The 25,838-nt window shown below is 36.2% G+C and overlaps 1 protein-coding gene across 6 annotated transcripts in view; it reads right to left on the bottom strand.

Annotated features, from left to right (window-relative positions):
- Positions 1-8,032: 8,032 nt before the first annotated feature.
- The window catches only part of CHL1 (cell adhesion molecule L1 like), a 217,885-nt gene continuing 200,079 nt past the window's right edge, over positions 8,033-25,838 (bottom strand). For 4 of the 6 annotated variants that reach the window (XM_047779265.1, XM_047779272.1, XM_047779281.1 and 1 more), the window contains 9 exons: positions 23,493-23,715; positions 21,839-21,954; positions 21,496-21,700; positions 21,141-21,263; positions 17,604-17,783; positions 13,714-13,875; positions 12,680-12,811; positions 10,898-10,970; positions 8,033-8,430 (listed from right to left, as the gene is read on the bottom strand). In XM_047779265.1, coding sequence (XP_047635221.1) covers positions 8,214-8,430; positions 10,898-10,970; positions 12,680-12,811; positions 13,714-13,875; positions 17,604-17,783; positions 21,141-21,263; positions 21,496-21,700; positions 21,839-21,954; positions 23,493-23,715 — 1,431 coding nt within the window. In that variant the 3' untranslated portion in view covers positions 8,033-8,213. The remainder of the gene's footprint in view (positions 8,431-10,897; positions 10,971-12,679; positions 12,812-13,713; positions 13,876-17,603; positions 17,784-21,140; positions 21,264-21,495; positions 21,701-21,838; positions 21,955-23,492; positions 23,716-25,838) is intronic. The other 2 variants (XM_047779300.1, XM_047779306.1) reach the window with 2 other exon arrangements.

Genomic DNA, 25,838 nt, shown 5'->3' with positions numbered 1-25,838 from the left:
TCTGCATATTTTCTCTTTGTTAAAAACTTTAAACTTCTTGCTCTGTGCATTAATTCCTCTCCTGAATTATTTTCTCATTTTCATAATCACCATACCAAACTCTTTCTTTGGGAGATTATCTATCTGCACTTCTCTTAGTTCTTCTGAGATTTATCTTATTCCTTCATCTGGAATGTGTTCCTCTGTTGCCTCATTTTTTTCCTTAGCTTCACTGTGGCATGTAGAAGTTCCAAGGCCAAGAATCAAACCCACTCCACAACTGGCATATGAACACTGAGGTATATGGAATGATTGGCCAATGAGGACCTGCTGTATAGTACAGAGAACTCTACCCAGTATTCTGTGATCATCTATGTGGGAAGAGAGTCTGAAAGTGAATGGATGTGCATGTATAACTGAATCACTTTGTTGCACAGCAGAAATTATCACAACATTGTATATGAACTATATTTCAATAAAACTTTAAAAATGAAAAAGAAAAAAAAAAAAACAAATCCACAGCACAACAGTGACCTGAGCCACAGCAGTGACAGTGCTGGATCCTTATTCTGCTGAGTGACCAGGGAACTCCTATTGTTTTGTATTTTTATGTATCTGATAGTTTGGCTATATTTCCTAACTTTGGAGAAGTGGCCTTTTGTAGGAGACATTGTACGCATCCCAGAACTGCATTCCCCTCTCATCTCCAGACCTATATGCTGTAGGGGTTCCCCCCTGAGGGCTGCAGGGATTCTTCTGTTATCAGGCTGACTATGTGGGAGGCCTGGTAGGCTTAGTTGTCTCCTGATCCAGTTGGTTGCCACGCCCTGCCTCATGTGGAGGCCATTGGTTGCTGATTTTGTGGAACCACGTCACAATGTGGCTGACTGAAGAACTCCAGAGGATTTCAAGGCTAGTGCTGGCTCATTGTTGGGCAGAGTCAAGGTCCAGAAGACTCCAGTGCAATTGCCTGCCCACTAGTATATGAGGCCAAATCTTAGGGTTAGTGCCAGCCTACTAGTGGACAGAGCCGGTTACTGGAGTCTGGTTGCAGGTTCCATGGGTCCCAGAGCTGGTTTTGGATAGCTAGGGGTGGGAAACACAGTTGGTATGGGGCCTGGGGTGTCTCAAAGCTTGTTTTGGCCTGCTGGTGAGTAGGGCCTCTGCCCAACTAGACCCAGAGCAGGGTCTGGCCTGCTGGTAGCTATGCTGTGTCCACCAGATCCAGGATTGTCACTTTCTTTTGTTTGGTGTCCACACCTTAGTGGTCGAAGCTGGTCCATAAGTGAGAAGAGCCTTCTTGGAAGGCAGCATTGGGGGCCAGAGCTTCTATGGCTGGTGCCTGTCTACTGGTGGGTAATGTTAGAGCTTGTTCCTGGGCTCTCTGGTGGGCAGGGCCATGTCCAGAGACAGCTGTAGGCTCAGTGAGTCTTAGAGAAGTCTCTCTGATTATGAGTGGGTTTTGATTACTGCCCATTTAGTTGCCTGGCCTGATGCATCCAAGCAGTGGTTTCTATAGGCTATTGGGCCAGGGTGGGGCTGGGTCCTGGGGCTAAGCTAGAGGGAGAATTCCACAATGGCACTTAGCAGCACCACTGTCCCCATGGTAGAAGGAACTTCCAAGAATGGCTGCTATCTGTTTGTCTCCAGGGTGAGCTGTGGTTCCCCCCTGACTTTCCGGGAGTCTCCAGAATCAGCAAGTAAGTCTAACCCAGGATCCTCTATTTACTGCTTCTGCCCTGGGTTCACGAGTGTACGAGAATTTGTGTGCCCTTTACAAATGAAACCTCTATGCCCCCACCCCTCTGCATGTCCCCAGAGTAAGCCCCATAGGACTTCAAAGCCAAGTGCTCTGGAATCTCTTCTTCCTGATGCAGGACCCCTGGGCTGAGGAGACTGACCTGGGGTTCAGATTATCCACTCCTTGAAGAGAACCTCTGTAGTGTAATTATTTTTCCAGTTTGTGGGTTACCCAGGAACATGAGACATGACTGTATCACCAGCCCACCCCTCCAATCCATCTTGAGGTTTGTATTTCATGCCTTTAGTTGTAGAAAATCTTTTGTGATAGTTTCCAGTCTCTCATCAATGGTTATTCTGCAAATGTTGGTGATTTTGATGAGCCTTGTGAGAAGGTGAGCTCAGGGTCTTTCTACTCTGCCATCTTGTCTCATCTCTCCCAGGTCAATAAATTTAAACGAATAAATTAGGCTTTTCCCTTACTATTTATTATTTCCCATTTTGTGCTTTAGCTCACTCATTTACCCAATAACTATTTATTAGGATCTATTACATGTTGGGACCAATTCTGGATGTCAGAGCAGTGTTGCTTTTCTCATGGGGCTTGTGCGTGGTGGAAACCAAGAAGGAAAAAAATTACATAACATTGTAAATAGTATTTACATTCCTTTGAAGAAATAATATAATAGCACTTGATTACTTTAGAGTTGATAATCAGAAACATCTTCTATGAAGAAGTGAACTCTAAACAGACCATAATCCAGTTTATATAAGATTTGGGAGAACATTTCAGCAGAAAGAACAGCAAGTGCAAATGTCATTAGCATTTTGGTGGGTCCCAGAAACACATAGTAGGTTGGAGTGGCCAGAGCATAGCTTTGCATAGGAAAAACATGTGAAGTATGGTCAGTACATTAAGCAGGTTAGTAAGGGAGCTCATATATGGTCATGTGGTTAGGAATTTGGAATTTTGGCTAAGTTAACTGAGAAACTACTAATATAATCTGACTTATACTTTGTAAAGATCCCTGGGATTGTTTTACAGATTTAACCTAGTTGTGGAAGTCTTGGGAGGTTTCCCTCAAGAAATTATATTAAACTTTAAAGCAGATTAGTGATTTTGTGAAGAAAAAAAAGAAATTTAAGGGGTTCCTGCCAAATACTTGGAGCTGGTAGAAGATGAGTCTCAACCTGAATTCTTTAATAGCAGAAACTGCAGGAATCAGTATATGGAGGACTAATTTATGAGAGAGTACAATCCTAATAAATTAGTATTAGGTATGAGGGAAGGGGAGAATGAGACAGAGGGAAAGGGGAAAATAATAGAAAATGTGCTATTCAGTGCAAATAATTGCTCTAATCCTTGGAACTGTCCTGTGTAAGGGAGGTGGGAGGGGACATGGGAAAAGAGAGAAGGTTGGAATTTATGCATCAGTTTCCTTCTCTTATTATAAACCTTTGCTCCATGGGGTTTTGCTCCATGCTTACAACTTGAGCAAGAATATGCAGGAGGCAGGGTTCCATGGGATCTCATGCTATAGTGACCAGGGAAAAGTTTTCATGAAGAGATTCATCATGAGCACTCCCCTTAATTTCCATCTGCATTTAGTCAGCTGCACTTTGTGCAGAGCCGCTCACTCCAGGAGGGGCTGGTACAAAACAGACAATACCTAGAGTGTCCAAAGCAGAGCAGAAGAGGGGTTTAATGCAATCACTATGACTGGAATGGAGAGAGGAAGGGAGGGAAAAATGGTCAATAATGGGACTTGGGAGCTTAACAGGGGTCTGACCATGCTGGATATTCAGACTAGTTGAAGATCCTTGTCACTGTCTTAAGAGCAATGGAAAGTCATTTGGGGGCATCTGACTAGGGAAATAGCATGAACAGATCTGTATTTCAAATATCACCCTGCCTTTATAGTGGAGAACATATTGGATGGGTAGACAATGGACACAGAAAGACAAATGGGCATCAAAGTGGACTAAAGTACTCACAGGGCAGAGCAGTGGGCATATTTAGGATATACATAGGCAATAATATCAACAGAATTTAGTGGTAGGTTGAGCATGGGGGAAGGGAGAAAGCTTGGTATGAAGGATGATGCTAGCTTTATGACTTGAGTACTCAGATCGATTCTGTTGCTTAAAATGAGTGAACTGTACAATTGGTTACAGCTGAACAGCTTTGGAAAGGAAAAATTATGCATTCACTTTTGAAACACTGAGTATGAAATCTCTCTCAGTCACCAGAGAGCAGATGTCAAGTAAGAAGCCATATATGAAAAACTTCAGATGTAAGAATAAGTCGGGGGTAAAAATACTTTGAAGTCATCATTCGGCATATGACAAGCAAAGCCTTGGATGGATGTGACACACACTTAGGGAGACAAGAGTGGAAAAAAGACTAAGATTGAATCTGCAAAGAACTCCAAGATACAGTAAGTTTGAGTTGCATATTTTCTTCCTGGGGAAATGCAAATTTGCACATTTATCAATTTAACTCAGATACTGCTTTTTAAGTTGCATATATTCAACTGTTTTATACATATAGTTCTACTTATTTTACATTTTATGTTCTGACCACATATCTTAAAACCAAGATGTTTCTAAACATGAGTAATAAGCCAGCTATAAACTCAAACTCACCTGTATATTTCTAAGAGGAGTGAGAGATAAAAAAATACTGATGTAAACTACTTAGTAAACATAGAAACTTTTTAAAAATCACAATTTTCAATAGCTTGTCTGCTGTCCCAGTTATCCACTAGCCTTATATGAAGGTAGAGCATAGTGAATGTTTTCTTACAAAGCAATACTTCTACATTGTTCTAAAATCAATCAGATAAATATACCTTTATCTTAATTTTATATTTATCATGAATAGTGCTTACTGGCATATTACAATCTGCAGATATTGATACTATTAAATATTCTATTTCTAAAAACAGTCATTCAAATCAAAATACTTTATACCTCATTTATACTCTACTAATTTATACTTCATTTATAGGTATTCCAGGATCATAGCAACTGAAGATAAGGTTGATATATAAATTCTGGTTCTTCTTATCTGGATAGAAAAGAATACAAACATTTTTAGAGTACATGAAGTTGAATGTTTATTTGGAAAGTTGAATTCCTGTATACTGAAAATATTTTTAAACCATACATATTCATAAGCGCAATACAAACACCACCTACAATACAAACACATTTTAAAGTTCTACTGTGAATATTAATCTAAGCCAAAAAAATCAGATAAACGAGTTATACATACCTTTTATCTCTTTTGATGATGTAATCAAACAATTTAAGATATAAAACAAAGTAAGCTTTGGCTCAACCCTACTTATTTTACCATGGGAATACTAGAATGTACACTACCACAGATTACAAACCTAATCCCTTTATAATCAATTTGAAATTGTTACAAGAATCATATCTTAATGACATGTAAACATATTTAGGTTTTCAATTGGCAATTATGTTTTAAATGCTTAGAAAAAGACACCAACATTTCTCATTATTGTTCTCTTTAGCTCATCTCTTCCATTAATATAAAATAGGAAAAATATTGAGACTTCCAGCATAATTTCATTGTGCTTTACACTTTTATAAACATGGGTACATCTAAAATATCAGATGCCTTTATACCAATGGAATAAATCCACCAAATTCACATTTTCTTACAAATACACATGCAAAATTAGTGAAAAACACTTTTGTATAGCAAAGACCCTGCTTAATTTTTTTCTGATTAGTAATTTTTGATGGCATGTGCAAATTGTACCGCTCATTGAACAGCAGATTTATTTTACTTCCTGTAGATTTGTTTCTCTATAAAAATATATTTATGTGTTCCAAGGAAAAAAGTTGAGTTGGTATATGTGCAGTGACTTTGACACATCATTAATTACAGGATTGTTTATGAAGTGAAAAGGCATCTTAGCTTTTATCATTTTCAAATTTTTTTTCATAAAAAAGAACACCCTGTGACAGAGATAAGGTAACTGAGATAATTGTTAGCACTTTAGAGTTGAGATAGTTTGAAGCAAAGGGGTCAAGCAACTCAATGTTTATGTACAAAATCAGTGCTGGAACCAGGAAGAGAACTCAGATTTTCCCAACCCTTGGACAGGTCTCTATGAATTTACCCCCACCCAAAATCCTTGAGATTATATACAATCTATTATATTAAAATGATAGACAGTACACTAGAGAAAGTTAACCGTGGACCTATTCCTTCTGTGAAGATTCCCAGTAGAAACCAAACAGTACTGAGAAAAGGTAATAGAACATGATAGCTAAAGGCAGACTTAAAGCCATCTTCTATTTCAAATCCATAAATTTTGGATATTCAGCAAATATGACCAGGAACATCCTTATTACTCAATTTAAAGGGAAGTCAAAAATATAGGAAAATCAAATATTCCATTATTTGTGTTAACTTCTGACTTAAAGGTAACTAAATTTATAATAAATTTATTCTTAGTGCTTTTTTTGAGATTATGCCCAAACTGCATGATTGTGCTAAAATCTTTGTAGCTGATGATAATGAAGAAGAACTAGAATACTAGTGGAACGAAACTGAGAACTTTGGTCGCGGTCGCATCGAGAGCTGAGTACCAGAGATTCCTCCCAGGTAAGTCAAATCACGATTCTTCCTTCAGAAAAGTTGTGCCTTAAAATCAGATGGGAATAAAGTTCAAGGTGCCCTGATGGGTATGTGGGTCCTCGTACTCACATAAGAACCACAATGGCTTCCCCCTTTGGAAATTCTTACTTCAGAAGGGTGGTCAGGTCCTGAACCCATCAAGTATTGTTTTAAGTAGGACATTCTTTTGCTGCCTATGTGTTTTGGAGGACACACAAGGATCAAGATGATAATGAGATATTCCATATGGATTACTGCATGGACCATTATACATATCTTTCATTTTGGTCCACAAGAAAGAGAGTGGGCTACATCACTGAAGTCAAGGATATAACAATATACACCCATTGGTAAAGGTAAGAAAATAAAATTTGCATGTCAATTTCATTTAAACATAAGAATATTGTGATTTAAAGATTAAAAAAAAAAAGTCTCCATAAAATGAGAAGCTCAACACTGGATTTTACTGACATGCATGCACAGCCCTTCTCACTATTTCTAAACCATTTTCATGTACAATTTTAGAAGGACTAGTAGCTTACATGCCAGGAAATAAATTCCCTGAATTTGTACTGGCTTTGACAGAATGAGAACATAGAAAACAATCCCACCCTGAAGATGTTTAAAATGCAATAGAGGCAAACCTGTGTAAATGAATTTCCACTGTAAATCATATTTCTTTGGGGGCTAGGATAGGAGTACCCTCCACAACAAAAATGTATTTTGAAAAATATGAAAACATTCCCCTCAATATTTATATGATATTTTATTTTGAGACTGTTGGAAAAGCACGTAAGAACAAAATCCAAATGCTTTGTACAAAGTGTTTGGTTTGGGAACCTAATGTTATTGGCTGCAGCTCTGGGATGATGGAAAACGTTGTATTACTATATACTCTAGCTGTACAGACATGCCTGTTAATGTTCTTTTCTCACTTTAAAATAAAACAATCTCTATTTAAAACTGTGTTAAATATTAACATAATATATACAATGCATTCATGAAATAGATGGAGCATACCATTGCACAAACATAAAAGGTAAAAGCAGTCCATTTAGAAATAGCTCCTAGACCCCACATCAAGGACCTCTCCTGCCTGTTCTTTCATGAGATAACCTTCTGACCACTGCTTCCTTTGCCACTGAACTGAGTCCAAAAACAACCCCAGAAACATACGTATAGATGTCATAATGGAGAGAAATTATAAATTCATTTTGAAACTGAAAAGTTTAGAATTCTCTTTAAGCACAGCCATCTCTGGCAAAGAATTAGGAGCTCAATAAATACTAATGGATTGTTCACCTAAGACCTCTGCTACTAAAATTTTAAATAATACATTTAGACTGTATATATTCAATGAACTGTTTTCATAAGACATTCATATCCCTCTTGATATTTTAAATAGCCAGTTGGCTTACCATCTTTTAACCTGTCATGAAGCAGTCACGAAGACAGTTCTCAGACTGAATACACAAGTGCATACAGAGAAAACCCACAAGGTAGCAACATCTATGCAAACAGAGTGAAGAGTAAAATCAGGCAAATACTGAGTACACTGGATGGATACTTTGGATTCAGTTGAGGTGAATCTAAATACAGGATTTGCTTTGTGTTCTGAATTTTGAGCACCTGAAAAAACAAAAACAAAAAACATAGGCGTGTAGTGCTAGGCATTTTATTTTTTCAAGGCAATGCTGTTTTTCTCACTTGCAGGATGTTTGAACCGGGGATGACATCTTCAGCCAATATGTTTCTAATCCTATAAGAAAGTTCTTACTCTCTTAAGCAGATAAATATGGAAAGTTGGTGTGAACGACTGATTTATTTAAATGTGCTGTGTTTATGCTCGGAGCGGAAATGTTGCTGTAGAACTTCCATTGCTTTCCACAGATCCTTTCTCCTTAGATCCAGCGTAAGCGCCAATAAATGACCCATCTTCATTGAATAGACCATGGTCACCTTCCCCGTACTCAACCAAGCTGTCGGCACTTTCTGTGACCTGCATATCCCTGTTAAGGGATCGTAGGCTTCCTTTGAGAGGTTTTTCATCGCTGTCACTAGAAAATAAAAAACAATAGTTCGACAAAATCTGAGACCTTCACGTAAAGCAAGACTCATGCAAAAGTGCTAACACGTCTTAAAATTTTCAAGCTATTCATATTAGCATTGAAGATGGATAAATCTTAAATGGCTCTTTCACAAATAAAGGTTTAAAAAAATCAGTACCAATTTGTGTCATTATACGTAACTGAGAAGCTATTTTCTATTATTCACAACAGTACCGCTTCCCTTAAAAATTGAGGAATGCAGAAAATTCAATGTGTTGATGTACACGGAGAACAAATGTTACCTCCTTTGCTTTCACAAACTTTTGGAACTTCTGGACTCCAGTCTCAAACTTCCATCATTACATTTTTTTTTTAAGAGCCACACCTGTGGCATATGAAAGTTCTTGGGCTAGTGGTTGAATTGGAGCTGCAGCTGCAGGCCTATACCACAGCCATGGCAAGACTGGATCCGAGTGGCATCTGCAAGCTATGTCAGGGCCTGCAGCAATGAGGGATCCTTAACCCAATGACAGAGGCAAACATCCTCATGGAGACAACATTAGGTCCTTAACCTGTTGAGCTATGATGGGAACTCCTCAGTCTTTACTTTTGATCCTTCATGTTCCAAAGTGTCATTCCAAATATATCTCTTTTGTTTAGGTAAATTAATCAAATCGTGTTTCTTGAAACCAAAGAACTTTCTTCAATATTGTTTATGAATTCAGGTTTGTTAAATTAAAAGATGAAATGGCTGGCACTTTTAGAATAAATATGGCAAGTATCCTGTATTGATGATTTGGGTTTTATTCTTCAACAAAAGCAACCTTGAGTAAGTAAAATATCCATTGAGATATAGGCTTTTAAATTTCTGAATGAAGATTTTTTTTTTTACTACCAACTTTGACCACATTATAAAGCTGTATACCAAGCTAAAAGATTTTATAAAATTTTAAAAAGGAATAACTTGGAAAAAATACATGTAGTATGTGATTAGCATAGGAAAGTTTGTAGTAGTCACTGGTACTCTTCTTCAAATAGGTCCATTACCAGAAACTAGAAGGATGAGAATTCATGTTATATAGTTATCTCCTGGGATAACCTGGAGACAAGTAATTTTCCTGATGAACATGCAATTTGGGGAAAGATGATGGAAACTATTAAATACTCTAAAAAAATGCCAGGTGAGAAATACTGCAGAGCATGATTTTACCTGTCTTTTAAAAGCAGCAGCAGATCATGAGGATATCCATTTTGAATAAGGCATATCTTAGTTTTTTCCTTATAAAAATCAAACTAGTAATAACTGTCTCTCAAAAGTATTTTAAACAGGTGCCATAGGTTCCCAATGATCCCTGTGTTGTGGGATTTGAGCCACCTTTTTCTAAATTGGTAAAATTTCAAGTTTTCTTTCTTTCCCTCCCTACACCCCTTCATGCTCCTTATTCTGGAAAAGTACCTAAAGTGATCTACTAAGAAATACAAATTGTAGAGACAATGTTTACTAAGTGGAAAAAAGATAATTAAGTAGTGAAAGCAAATGTAGAGCCTATATGGAGGCTCAGTTATACATCAGTTAACACAGGATAGCTAATCAGAATATTCTCTTTCCCTGATTATGGTAACAGATTCAGAGAGGGCACCATCAGAGCCACTCCAGTCCTTTACTGGATATGAATCCTGGTCTCATGTGTGCTAAAGGCCATTTAAATCCAGAAACAGCAACGGCTCCCTTGGTGGCAATATACAGAGGACCTGACTGAAAACAACAGCATACTAAACATGGACAGGTAAGAACAGAAGAGAGTGGTGGAAAGATGGAGAGTGAGGAGTGTAACACATCCTCAAGGGCTACTTCAAACCAGATTTCTTGCAATTTCTCCTCTGTGTGGCACACTTTTATATCTTCACAAGTTTGGTCATGCTTTGCCCAGTAGTTAACAGTGACATAATTGCAACACAAACTTTTTCATCCTTTACAGCCTATCCTCCCTCCTTGGGATGAACTCTTACCAGAAGCCCCGTCAGGCAGCAAGAGTTGCTCCCTTTTCCACTCTCCGACTCCAATTATAGTTATTTGCACAGAGGTCTTTTTTTTTTTTTCTTCTTCTTTGCAGACTTGGTTCATCTTGCAGACATGCTTTGTGACTTAGTCACTTTGTAGGCACACAGAATACATTTTATGGAAGTAAACTGAATACAACCTGGGTTCATCATGGCCAAACATGAGGAATGAGCTCAAGATGTTTGAGCTACTCCATTAAATCTTCAACAAAAACAGTGTCTTTTGCATAACACCATTCAAGAAAAGTGTCCTAGGACACATTTCTACCTAGATAGCAGTTAAACTCCCACCTCCACACACAGAAATTGGGTTGCTATCACTTAAGGAGGCCCTTCTTTTACAAAACGTCCTTTAAGCTTATCATCTGATAAATACGTATTGTGATTACATTTTTTAAAAGTACAAAATGTTTACCTGTATTCACCAAAGGTTTCATCTTTCACTGACTGAACTTCTGGATCTGGATGCAGATCTTCCTTTTCTTTCACTGAAAAAATAGAAAGGGGAAAGTAATACATGTAATTTTTAAAGACATATTAGCAGTGATGTTGAAGATGGATAATCAATGAAGAGAGCAATGCTCAAATTTTTGATACTAATGAGTTAAGTTTTTGGGTGGGTTGTACCTATCACCCATCTGCTATTTGTTAAAACAAAAAAAAGAAAAAGGATGTTCTGGGTTGTCCTTATTTGTTATCAGAATTATAGCATGCTGCAGATCTACATGCAATTATTTGGTATTATGTTCATAGCACATCTTACTGGAAGCATTAAACTTACGGTCTCTTAATAAAAGAAATTACTACGTATACATTTTGCTATCCTCAACTTTGTGAATATGTCATTGGCTGATAGCAGATTTATGTCATTAAAGTAAATTACAAAGCCAATTATTTGTGTTTTCTCTCTCTCTCCAAAATTGCCTCAATAATCAGAATATTCAGATCTATAATGACATAGACTAAATTAGATTTATTCTGAATAGTGGGATACAGGACATGGAAGCTTTTGCTTCACTCTACTAGGAAAGCTCAAACTAAAATCTCTTCGTGGCACCTTTTGAAGTTTTCAGTTAACTACCTCAAGCATTCATTAGTCATTGCAAATCTAATTCATAAAAAAAATCTAATTCATAATAATTCAGTCTTCAAAAGAAAAAAGTGGTATCTCTATTTGCAAATGTTTTTATGTAACTTTACAAAAAATGAGAAATAATTCATTTTACTGTTTGATATTCATAATGGGTTCCCCAAAAAAGTATTTGCTGGATGAATCATAAGCCAATAAACATTTCCACACTTATTTGAACATCAACAAACTAAAGCACTGGGATCTAAATCTTTTTTTCTTTTTTTCTTTTTGGGTCCTTATGTGTGGCATATCGAATTTCCCAAGCTAGGGGTCAAATCGGAGCTACAGCTGCCAGCCTACACCACAGCCACAGCAATGCTAGATCCCTAACCCACTGAGCAAGGCCAGGGATTGAACCCACATCCTCATGGATCCAAATAAGGTTAGTTACCACTCATCCATGAGGGGAACTCCCTGTATCAAAGCATCATGAATACTGAACAATAATAGTAACAGTGACAACAACATAATACGTATATATGAATAAGATAAATTTGGAAATTGAAATTAAAGCCAAACATTATATTAACTAGGATGGTTTTTGTATTTTATGTACCATTAATTCAAGAGGAAGTATATCTATATATGTCATGGTATTAAGAAATGCTTTCCCAGCAGTGGTCAAGTCTAACACAGTTGACTACTGGAGCCAGTACTATTAGACAGTACCACTGCAAAAAATCTCTGGGTCATGAACATGCAGAGAGGCATTCTATAAATCAGTCTTTCTTCTTAAAACATTAAAATATTTGTGTGTGATTCAGTAATAGGTCTTCCTAACATCTGTGATATTTTAGAGATCAAAATAGAAGCTTGGAAGTATTTCCTTGCCTCACTAAAGCCTATTTTATGTGCTGGAAACTAGAAAAGAAGTAACTACCTGGAGATAATATTCTAGATTATACATATTCCCTTCGGTAAGTTTTTTTTTCCTCTCAATGTGCTGCTAATATAAATGACTTAAATGTGTAATTTTAAAAAAATCAAAAATGTCTCTGAAGAAGACCTCTTAGAAATCAGAATTTACTAAATTAAAACCAAAGTCATATTAAGAAACGACTTTACCTGAGTACTTTCCACCTTTGTTCCTCTTCACAAAGCAAACAGTTAACAGTATTAGTGTGAGAAGAGCAATCGCACACATCAATCCAATAAACCAGCCTTGAGTGGAGATGTCATCATACAACCCAGCATATTCTGTGGTACAAAGAGAAGTCACACCTTGAAACTAGTAATTTTTTTTTTTTGGAGTTATGCCCCTTTGGGGGAAATTAAACATCATTTTTAAAGGTACAAAATAGCATCAATTTTATTTTTCCATTGAGTGACCCTAAAGGGAATGTGATATGAGAGATATTTCATTGGAAGAATATCGATAAATCATTTATTTATTATTTAGAAAGGGTCACCTCAAATATATTTGATTCTCAGGAAGAAAACCATAGGTAAAGAGCAGAGATAGATCAAGTGAAATATAGTCACAGCAGCAAGCAAGCAAAAGCACAAGCTGCCTTGGTTACATTAGATGGCTATGACGATTCCGGAGATTTTATTTTTGTTTTTCTTCTTAGTTTATGTTATTAACATGTGTTAGTAGCAGACATTTTCAGACAACTACTCTGGTAAAAACTATAAGGAATAATAAGATGGACACTGGTGAAACATTTTTCATTTTGATAATTTTAAAATGCTGTGCCAGAGTTCCAGCCATGGCTTAGCAGAAATGAAACTGACTAGCATCCATGAGGACCTAGGTTTGATCCCTGGCCTTGCTCAGTGGGTTAAGGATCTGGCGTTGCCATGATCTGTGGTGTAGGTCGCTGACATGGCTCTGATCCTGCCTTGCTGTGGCTGTGGCCTAGACCGGAAGCTACACCTCAGATCTGACCCCGAACCTGGGAACCTCCATTTGCATGGTGTGGCCCTAAAAAGACAAAAGACAAAATAAAATGCCATGGCCAAGCCAATTGAAACTATTGCTTTTACAGCTAATGTATTTCATATATTTATTTTTAATATAGGAAGTATATAAAATTCAATAATCTACAGAACAAAGATTTATTGTCTAAGATGGCTCCAAATAGAATCTCATTTCTCACCTCTCCCTCTTGTCTCAATTACATCTTCAAAAATGCTATTGTTATCAACCCAGTTCTTAGTCAATAGGCGAACTATATGTTCAGCTCCCGGCTCAATTGCCTCTACTGGGTGAATCTTTTGAGTAAGATTTACTCCTTCTGATATCTTCCCAACACTTTTACCTAAGAAATGTACAGTTAAATTATATGAATTGTCATCCTTGAAAAATAGGAAATTAAAGGTAAAAAAAGTACTGTTATCTGAGACGAATACGAGAGCCATCTGTAGCATTCTTCTTCTCAGTTTTTCAATTATCAGAAGATCAAGAAAATCAACACTTCAAGATTTTCTTTTTGAATATGCTGGAATAAATGAAATGAAACTAATGCATGTCCTTTTAAGATGACACACATACTGATGAAGTGATATTATAAATCTACCTGGTCAGATGAATAATTTAAAAGCACACTTTGAAAAATTATGCCACATCGTTTTGTGCAATCTGGACTTTCACAAACCCAGCAGGAACTGAGTATGGCTGTTTTGGCTTATGACTGAAAGCATATGGCATTATAATCTTAACTCTATGTTACTTCTTTTTGCCTTGGTTGTCCTCATAAATACTATTGGAATAGCATCATATGTTCATATACTAAATATTTGAAATTCGTATAAACAAGCTATGTGAAACTACAGGTTTATAGATACATTTAAATGAAATGCATTGAAATTTTGAAAGTATCATGAAAAATTTACACTTTTCAAAAAAGCAACATGATCATGCCAATATATTTTAGAATATCATAGTAGCAAAAAATATGATTCAAGTGTAATTCAAATATACATTTCATTTCTGATATTGCAACAAAATATCTAAAATAGTTTTGCTTTTGAGCCCTGGTTTTGCTCATCTTACTAAATGTAAATCAGAAAATGTTAACAATTAATATTGAAAATCAAATATACTCTATATTGAGAAAATTAGGGGTTATGAAAATATTTTAGATGAGAATGTATCACACATTAAAATTTAGTTGTAACTTATTACCATAGAATATAAATTGATTATATAGTTGATAACACAATGATACCATTTTTCTAAAAAATGGCACCATGGGACAAATAAGGTCATTATTTTAATTGAGCAAAGCCTTTAAGATTGAGCAGCACTGAAACAGAATACAAATAATTTTGGCTTTGAAAAACAGAAACTTTAGTATAACAGTAAGTAGCATAAGCTTTTGAAAAGTAGAGCAAAGCAAGTGTTTAGTCAAACCAGTAATGAAACAAAAAAATAATATTTCTGATTAGCTCCATATTCACCCCTACTTAGATTATAAAATGTGAATCACCTGAAAATCAAACAACTAGGAAATGATCAAAAAAAAAAAAAAACTTGTGTATCAAATCCCATCTGATTTAATGCCAGATGACCTTAAAATGTACTATCTACACGGAGCAAAGAAAAATATACAGAAATAGACTCCAATTTGCATAAAAGTTATTTTTAAAATATTTAGTGCTATCAAAGTGGATGTCCTCAGTGGAAAAATATATGTATTTTTTTCTTTTTTCAAAGGTCATGCTAGAATCCAATGGGAAAACAGATTACAGTTTCTTTCCTGTAAATATGGCAAGACAGGCCTATAGAAGAGAAATCATTGTCAACTGGGAAGGGGACAGTAGCTGAAAATGCAGAATCCTGAAAAAGAGCACAAACATACTAGTAAGAAACGTTTTCAAATTATGACACTTAAGAGTGAAAAAAATAGGCTATAAGTATATTGGTTTTATCTTTAATTTACAGAAAAGATGTAGAATCATTTATAAGACCACACGAATAGCATTTTCTACCCTCTAAAAACAATTTATCAAAAATAAATGCAACTAAGCTAAATTCACAACAGCTAAGACATGTCTATCAACAGATGAATGGATTAAGAAGATGTGGTACATATATACAAATGGAATACAATTCAGCCATAAAAACAAACAAAATAATGCCATTTGTAGCAACATGGATGCAACTAGGGTCTTGTACTAAGTGAAATAAGTCAGAAAGACAGACAAATACCATATATCACTTATATCTGGAATCTAAAATATGCACAGATGAATCTACCTACAAAACAACACAGACTCACAGACATAAAGAACAGACTTGTGGTTAAAAGGGTAAGGGAGAGAGGGAGTGAGATGGAAAGGAAATATGGGGTTAGTTAATGCAAACTATTACATTTAGAATGGATAAGCAATGAGGTCCTGCTGTGTAGCACAGGGAACTATATCCAGTCTCTTGAGACAGACCATGATGGAGGATAAGGAAGGAAATGTATATATATATATATATGTTTGACTGGGTGACTTCTCTATACAGCAGAAATTGGCACAACATTGTATAGTTACACTTTAAAAAATGTAAATGCAACTAAGTACAAAATTTTAAAGTATTTCCATGTATACTAGAATGTGTAACTATTGTAAAGTGACATTGTGAATATTTTTTTCTTTATGCTGCAAACTGGCAAGCATGGGATTAGTTCAAACAAACCTGCAACCCTCTCCATACCGTTTACTCTATTTTAGAAGGTACGGAAGTTGCATATTTAGATAACTACTCTTCTGAGTTATTTTCTTTGTGTTGAACACTTTATATTTGTTTGAACTCTTGAGAAATAAGGACTTTTTAGCCATTAGAGAGTTTCGAATCTCCATCATTTCAATTGATATCTAATTCATCCTTGGGAACAATTAGTGGGTTTCTTGGGAGAAACTATCTCCATATATATATTTTTCCCCATAAAAGGGAATTTTGAATATTTAGGGAGTTTGAAGAAAACATAAGCTCTTCATTATTTACCTCCAGTATGAACAATAAGAGAGAGAAACAACCTGACAATAAGGGTCATGACATAACCATCCACCTAACACAGATTTTATAGTGATTCAGCAACTTAAATACACTTCAATATACATCCTTTGTAAATGATAGATGATTCAATTTTCTTCATTACTATTTTCTCTTTAGATGAAAGGTAGAATCAGTGGATAATCAAAAAAATTTTGGAAAACATCCAGAACAGTGGACATACAGTAAATGATACATATATGACTTTGATGTATCTCCCTGATTTTCTCTATTTCCTCTGGCCTTCCTCAGAATATCCCTCTAGGTCTGATCAACTGGAATTCTATACAAGGCCCTCTTTTTAAACATGTTAGTGTCTACATCAGTTCCTCTAATTCATTTTCCTTTCTTGTTCTACCTTCTCAATTCTTTCCTGATGCCCTACTGATGTCATAGTATGCTTAGTAAAAATACTTCTAAAACCATAACTGGAGAAATAATTTGGGAAGGGAAAATGGTTTGAGTGGGAAAAAAATAGAAAAATGAAATTGAATTAGGTGAATTGTACAAATGAAATCAGATTTATGAGATATTTTCAATCCAGTTATTTGGCATCAACCAGCAGACTATAAAGTAAAATTGCTATATGAATCAATGTACCTATGATTTAAGACATAGACGTGAAATCTATTAGATCAGTGTTGCAAAATGTCTACCAGGGCAAGAGGCAGGTATTTTCCTGTGTGGTAACATTTCTAAAAGAAAAATATCCCTCTACTAACCTTATGAATAACTTTTAACCTTAGATCCCCCTATTTGAATTAAATAAAATTATAGTTCCTGACCTTATGTACACTAAGGCTATAGTCTGATGGCTATTGTGTAGAAACCCATAAATTGAGTCAATGTGAACTTTAGAAACAAGACAAATTCTCTATGACAGTGGAAAACAAAAGGTCACACAAATTGAAATCACAATTATTTCTAACTTAAAATAACTAGCATGGTTCATTCCTTTCAAAGCAGTTTAAAGCACAACATGCAGAAGCCATCTGTACTTACTCCCTTCTCCTAATGTAGAGCTTTCCTCAGTGATTGGTTTTCCACAGCCCTTTGAAGTGCAAGCCCTCAAGTAGAATTTGTACTTGGTAGTCGCATTGAGGTTTGAGAGACGCCAGCTGGGCTTTGACAGAGTTGTAATGTTGATATCATTTAGTTCTCCAATCTCATATGTGTCATTTACTAAAGAAATAAACATGAATATTAATGTCTTAAGTTTCATAGTCTTAAAAATTCAAGTTGGGAATATAAATTGGTGCAACCACTATGGAAAACAGTATGGAGAATGCTCAAGAAACTAAAAATAGAATTACCATTTGATCCAGCAATCCCACTCCTGGACATCTATCCAGAGAAAACCATGACTTGAAAAGATATATGTACCCCAATGTTCATTGCAGCACTATTTACAATATCCAAGATATGGAAGCAACCTAAATGTCCATCAACAGAGGAGTGGATAAAGAAGATGTGGTACATATACACAATGGCATATTACTCAGTCATAAAAGTGAATGAAATAATGGCATTTGCAGCAACATGGGATGGACCTAGAAACTATCATGCTAAGTGAAGTTAGTCAGACAGTGAGACACAAACAGCACATGCTATCATTTATATGTAGAATCTTAAAAAAGATACAATGAACTTATTTGCTAAACAGAAACTGACTCAACAACCCTGAAAAATTTATGGTTACTAAAGGACACGGGATGTGAGGGGAGGGATGGGCTGGGGGTTTGGAATGGAAATGCTGTAAAACTGGGTTGTGATGATGGCTGTACAACTATAAATTAAATAAAATTCAATGAGTTAAAAAATTCAAGTTATTTTGTCTTTTATCTTTGCTTCTATATATGCTTGCAGTATGCAAGCCCCTATCTTACTTATTCAGAGCCATCAACTCACTTAATTCTTTGAGGTACATAAAATTATTAGGATGTATTATACATGGGAAAATTAAGACCTATCAAGATTAACTACCTTGCCTAGATCTAGAGCCAGTAACTGACAAAGTGGAATTTAAATCCATACCACAGCCTTTTAACTCCAGAGCCCATGTTCTTAATCACTATGAAGCCAATCACTTCAGCTTTACCATACCTGTTAAAAATGATGACCCTTCTCCCACTATTATATTTTCCTTGTATCCTTAAGTACCCTTTAATCTTCTTTTAGTGGAATAATTTGGATAATGGTTTATGTGCATCTTGTATAGTTTCTGATTTAATACATAGCACCAAAAAACACTCAGATATGCAGACTCAATAAACTGATAAATTATGTTTTTAAATACTACTGTATACTAAGTACCATGTAAAGCCCAAATGGAAAAAGATGATTTAAATGGTGCCTTTCAAATAATGTTCAGCATAACAGGATCATGATATTTGTACAAGAGCACAAAGGACTGTAAGATTACCATAGCAATAGTCCAAGAGATGAAATAGTATGTCCACGGTTGGGCAGCCATTAGTGGTTAAGAACAGGACTAGAGTAAATCCTCTTGGCCATAAAAAATAATTTACTGAAAAATGCCTTCATTATTCTATATAATGCAATTAGATGAATGAAAATGAAAAACAAACCAAAGAGCCAAACTGTGAAAGGAAGTAAAATTGTCACTATTTGTAGATTATTTAAGGGAATTACTTAAAGTACCACTAAGTCAATTGAAAACCTACCTCAATCAATGTAAGAATTTAATCAAATATATATGAGCTCTCATATACACAATTAACTATTCTGAACATATGATAGCAATAAAAAGAGATAAATCATTGCCCTATTTAAGTTATTATTTATAGAGAGCAAAGTATACAATTATTTTAAAAAGCCACATACCAAGCATTACTCACTGCAATTGTTAGAATTTCAGCTTTTTCGTTCATTCCAAGAATTTGATTTTAAAATAAACTTAATATTATATATAGATCAATTTTTTTTTGTCTTTTTGCTATTTCTTTGGGCCACTCCCACGGCATATGGAGGTTCCCAGGCTAGGGGTCCAATCGGAGCTGTAGCCACTGGCCTACGCCAGAGCCACAGCAATGCAGGATCCGAGCCGTGTCTGCAACCTACACCACAGCTCATGGCAACGCCGGATCGTTAACCCACTGAGCAAGGGCAGGGACTGAACCTTCAACCTCATGGTTCCTAGTCAGATTCGTTAACCACTGTGCCACGACAGGAACTCCTATATAGATCAATTATATATAGATTATGAGCTGGGTTTGAATCCTTGTCTAACACTTATTTTACTGCATAACTCTATGTAAGTGTGCTCCACAAGCTTCAATTCTCTCATCCATAAAGTAGTGACAGTACATATCTCATAGATTTCCTGTTTTAATGAACAAATGCAGGAAGAGTCTTTAGTATGTACTGATCCTATTAAATACTCAAAAATGCTAAAATTCTACCTCTGTTGGTATTATACCCTTATCTGTTTAATCACAGGTACCCAACTCAGAACAGGCTATCAGAAGCTAAGGCTGGTACCTGACCTGGATTGCTATTATCAAGGCTATGGATCTACTTGGCTTTTGCAGGCAGTGCAGACTGGGTTGCTGTAGTCCTGGTATTTTGGGTTCTTTAGGTATTTATGTTCCCAACGTTTAAAATTTTTCTGAGTTCATTCTCCTAATTTCCATTTTGAGATAATACTTAGCTTTGCAAACTACTAAAGATGGTACGTATTAGGATTAGAAAGGACCTTATTTCATCTAAACATGTTGTTTTCAACCTAATGTCACAGCAGCATATGAGGAGAGCCTATTCTGGGGAATGGTCCACAGACAACTATTTAGTTCTCTCAATATCACATGACTGTGGGCTTTCAATTGAGTATTTTACAAATACAAAGATGTTCAGGGTTGATGTAAGTTCCTTTGTGGCACAGCTGGTTAAGGATCCAGAATTGCCACAGCTGAGGCACAGTTTGCAGCTCCAGTGTGGGTTAAATCCCTTGCCTGGCACCTTCCACCTGCCATGGGTGTGGCCAACACCCCCCCCCAAAAAAATATATATGTGAAGGGTTGAAACTGGAAACATGTATCAGAGAAATAAGAGGCAGTGTAGTGTGGAAGTTGTGTGTTTTGAATCTTTACTACATCATTTACTAAGCCTTTTCTCTGCATATTTCCTAATTCTCAAGGTCTCTTATAAATATTATATGTGTTTTCTATTCACATATTGCTTCTCTTCCAAAACAGGAATTACTAAACCTTTCTGAAAAGGACTAGACTGTAAATATTTTAGACTTTGTGGGCCATGCAATCTCTGTTGCAACTTCTCTGCCATCGTTGTGAGAAAGCACCTATATCCAACTTTGAGCGGACAAAGCTGTGTTCCAATAAAACTTTCTTTAAAACAGGCAGTGGCCTGGATTTGGTCTGTAAGCCAGTTTACAGACCTCTCTGCTATGAGGAAGTGTGCCAGCCTACAAACAATGATCATTAGATTCTCAGCATAGTAAACCAAATATTCAACTGAAAAATAAAACACTAACAGGTAAATCTAATTCAAATTTGTACTTACTTATCTGGTACTGTAAAAGATAGCCAGTTAAGTTTCCATTCAGTTTCTTAGGTAGTCCCCAGGATAAAGTGGCAGTGTCTTTATCAACTTTGATGACCTTGAGAAAAGTTGGTTGTTCAGGTACTAGAAAACATGTAAACATAAATCGGTAAATGTCCTTAAAAAAATTAGATTACAGTTTTTCATAGAAATTGGGAAGCTAACTCCTATGACATACAAATTAATTAACTACTCATAAGGGAGAAATGTTTTGGCCATTGAGAAATTGTGAAGCTAACTCCTTAATTTAATGTGTTATTTTTAATTGTTGTTTACTTATAACCTGGACATTTATTTTACATTGTTATTCTCTCACCTCCTTCTGGTGTGTGAAATACATAAGGCTCACTTTCTGGACCAGCTCCTTTGGAATTAAAGGCTAAGACTGTTAAATGAAATTCACTAAAAGCATCTAGAGAAGGGACCATTCCATAGTTTCTTTGTCCTGAAAATCTCAGAACGTTTACTTCTTTGGGATGTGTTCTTCCATCCAGCAGACTTTTTGTTTTCCACCAGTTTACCTGCAGCAATGAAAATTAGAATTCTTTAACATATCAGCCATGGTGCCAGATTCTCATTTGGCTCCTTCTGAAATCACTTTTTGTTTACAGGAAAGATATTAATTCAACAATGAGAAGAAGAAAATCTAGGATAAAAACCTGATATCCTTTCAGATGTCCATGGACTCTTTCCTTTGGAATTGTTGACCAGGTAACTTTAACTAATGTGCTATTTATAACATCCACCCCATGGATCACTGGAGCTGTATCAGGATCTGGTAAGGATAGAAGAATGATTATCTTTCAATGATCTCCAAACATAATTATTAGAACTCTTTTCAAAAGGTGATCTTTCTTTTGTTTCCATCTGAAGAAATCACTTTTCTCAAATCATATGGAACCAAGAGAAGTTCTCAATACAGAAGAGTTTCAGGGCTCAAAGAGGTTTCTACAGAAAAGGAGAACCTGTACCACACTGAGAAAAGCCCCTCTCTGGATGGATACAGTGTGGGCTTATAACTGAAAACAGTGGCCAGTGAAATCTTCAGTGGGCATCTTGCCTTTGGAAATACCTGTACTAGACTAATAGTATAACTAAAACTACTTGGGAGTTTGATTAATATTAATGACAAGACCTAACATTAATTGAGCATATTCTAAGTGTCAGACACTATTCTAAGGGCCTGTCCAGGACTGGCTCACATAATCCTTAGAATAGCCCTACAAAGTGGTATCATTATCTCCATTCTCTAGGGGAGCTAACTACAGAGGAATAAGCCAAACCCACAGCAGTCAAGACTCATATTCTAGTTCACAGTGATAAGTCCTGTATGATGAGACTTGAGGTAGCAGGTAATTAAGGCACTAGTTCTTTCACATTCTTTATTTTCCAATCAAAATATTACTTTGGATACTGTAAGAATAATCAAAATATTACTTTGAACACTGTAAGAACAATGAGAATAACTCCTACTGTGTGCATTGATTTGAAATGCAGTCTTTCCTTTTCCTTTTTTTCTTTTTTTTTTTTTGTCTTTTTGCCTTTTCTAGGGCTGCTCCCGTGGCATATGGAGGTTCCCAGGTTAGGAGTCTAATCCGACCTGTAACCACCAGCCTACGCCAGAGCCACAGCAATGTGGGATCCAAGCCGCATTTGCGACCTACACCACAGCTCACAGCAATGCCAGATCGTTAACCCACTGAGCAAGTCCAGGGATCGAACCCGCAACCTCATGGTTCCTAGTCAGATTCATTAACCACTGCGCCACGACAGGAACTCCAGTCTTTCCTTTTTCTAATAATTTATTTGCAGCTGTTATGATGGCGTAAGCATTTAATGATAATATCCTACCACCAGTATCTCAAAATTCTGTGTGTAATTCTACACACAAATCTGGTTCTGCACTTCATCTATGTAAGGAAGGCTCTAGACATGCAACCGAAGCCAGAACATGGCAGCAGCAGTGGTTAGCAAATCTTTAACAAGTAAGGGCAGATATAATTAAAAATTTTAAGACATTTAGGCTGCTAAATTGTATTCATTGAATTGCAGGTCTTTAACTCTCAATAGAGAAATAGCTTTATTGGGAAAATGACTACAATTAAACCTCTCAACATCCTTCCTTACCATTCTAGCCTGATCGACTGTCCTGCACTCAACCTTAAAGTAAGAACTGTGTGTTGTATGTCTTTTTCTCTCACACACCAAGTAGATCATCACGCACTAGTTGCTCAAAAAGGTTTACCAATAGAAGTACTATATATTGAGAGAAACTTCTCTCCAAGGGCTTGGAGTTTCAGGTGCATCACTTACAGTCTTCTCCAGAATAAAGAACCACTGACTGAGGGTCAGGGGCAGAGCCCAGATGATTAATGGCTTGAACTTGGACATCATATGGAGCATAGACAGCAGGTGTCATCACCCGCAGAGTGTGGTTTGTGACTGTTTCTTCCTCCCACTCCACTAGGGCTCCCTGTGGCTTCCAGGTCACTCTGTACTCCAGTCCTGGTCCATTCTGCTCCATGGGTTTCAAAGGCTAAAAGAGAAGGCAAGACTCATCCTGTATGACCACAGAGACAGAGAAGCCACCCCTAAGAGGCATAAGTATCACTGCAACAAAAAGATCGTTTCCCCAAGTAGTAAGAAGTCCATAGTTTAGATGCCTGGATTATGTCCTTGTGATGGTCTACCTGTTCATATATTAAAGAATTTACGAAGAAATTCCACAGAGTTTTAGCTTTTGTTTACATTTTGTTTTATATTCTATTCTTTGCACTTTCAAAAAACTGGCAGAAATAAAAAGGACATGGTCATGAATTCCCTGTGTGTAAACAGGAATTTTCCACGACTTTTGATTCAGAACCATTTCCTCCTGACTACATTCATCCTCCTCCATCTTCCTTCCAAGAAGTGAGGAAGTAAATATTTTGGGGGTAATATGCATCTTTATACATTAGTAACCAGAAGATGTAGCTCCTCTCTATAATAAAATAACTCCCCAACAATTCCTCCTTGATTATTCTACTTCTTTTCAGAGAAAGTGCTCCCCACCCTCCATTTTACTTTGCCATAGAGGAACATTTAATGGAGGAATTTTTCATACAGAAAATTGGTTATTTCCACTCTGTTTTTTAATTGAATAATACTTTAATTCAAAAACGTTATGATTTAAGCCTCCTGTTTAATATCACAAAAGTCAGAATGTCAATTTAAATACATCAGTTATATAGAATACATAAAAATGTGATTTTAGTCCTAGATTATGAGTCACTTATATAAGTGGTAATTTTGTCTGTATATGCAAGTTATTCAATAATATACATAGTGTTATTAAGGAATTTGTGATATTTCTTGACTCAATCTAATTTACAAAAATACTTATTAGAGGGATTGGATGGAACTAAGTTGAAAGTATAGCACTCTTATCAGTAAAATAATGTCAAGTCTATGCTATTCCAGGGCGAATACTTAAATTCAATAGGAGGAAAAAAATAACACAACAGAAACCTTCTGAGATTTTCATAGTCATTGTTTATATTTTGCATTTAAAGCTTTGCCCCAGGATATTTTTTACTCTTGTGTTGATGTAAATTCCCCAGAGGCTTTAGCACTGCCCAGATAAATTAGAACACAGATTTTTGTTCCGTACTGCAATCTGGAATTACAATTTCCTCAGTCCTCACTGACAATAAATGTATACACATGCTATTATTCAATTTACATGTTTTGCTTCAGGAAAATTAGTTACATGTGACAAAGCTGGCTGGAATATTTTAAAACAAACTGTGCCACCATAGGTAACACTTATTAAGAAAAATCTTATCTAAATTGCCAGCTTCCTTGGTGCCAAGACTCCTGAATAAGCCACAAGAATACCTTGTACTTGACTTTCAGACAGTGGACAATAAAACCTCAACAAGTTCTCAGGTGCCCAAAAGAGAGAAGAGACCATAGGACCAAGAAGGATCCAGAGATGTGGGTGGTGGGGAGAGACCACCCACCCTTCCTTGCCTTCCTGAAGCATCTCCAGAGGAAGCAATCTCTGTAAAAGAGTTTCTTCCCTTCATGTATAGGCAACTCTCTGAGGGGTCCCTGGGTGCCCTTCTAAGGATGTGAGAAGCCATGACATTGTTAGAAAAACTTACTGTGTATAATCTTCTAGGCAAAAACTATACTTCCATTGTATTTTCAAAGAGAACTATTAACAAAGCAAGGTTATAGTGACTGATCTAGCAACTAGACAGATTTTCTGTACTGCCTGAATTCGTTTTAAAGCCAGGGGATTTTCTTATTAGACTTGCAGCGGAAATAATAAGTCCTAGGTCCTTTAGGAGTGAAACAACTTGGCTGTGATCACAGAATCAGAGAATTAAAGTTCCTATTTCCCAAACATGAGTGAGTTGGGTTTTTATTTGTTATGTTTATTTTTTGGAGTCCATGAGATTAGAAATTGGCCATTTTATTGAAGTTCAAATTTAACAAATATATTTACACTTAAGAACAAAGAGAAAAGTCAAGTAAATGTTATCATGATATAATTATTTAACCATGTTGCAGTGGGCTCTTTTTTTTCTGTTTTGAGGGATAGGATACTATCATTTTTTTAACAAAATATGTGGGTGAATCATGACCTACCTAATACACGAAAAATGAATTTTA

This window comes from Phacochoerus africanus, chromosome 1 (genome assembly GCF_016906955.1).
Source record: "Phacochoerus africanus isolate WHEZ1 chromosome 1, ROS_Pafr_v1, whole genome shotgun sequence".
Taxonomy (NCBI): Eukaryota; Metazoa; Chordata; class Mammalia; order Artiodactyla; family Suidae; genus Phacochoerus; species Phacochoerus africanus.
This window is presented reverse-complemented; position numbering and strand designations above follow the sequence as displayed.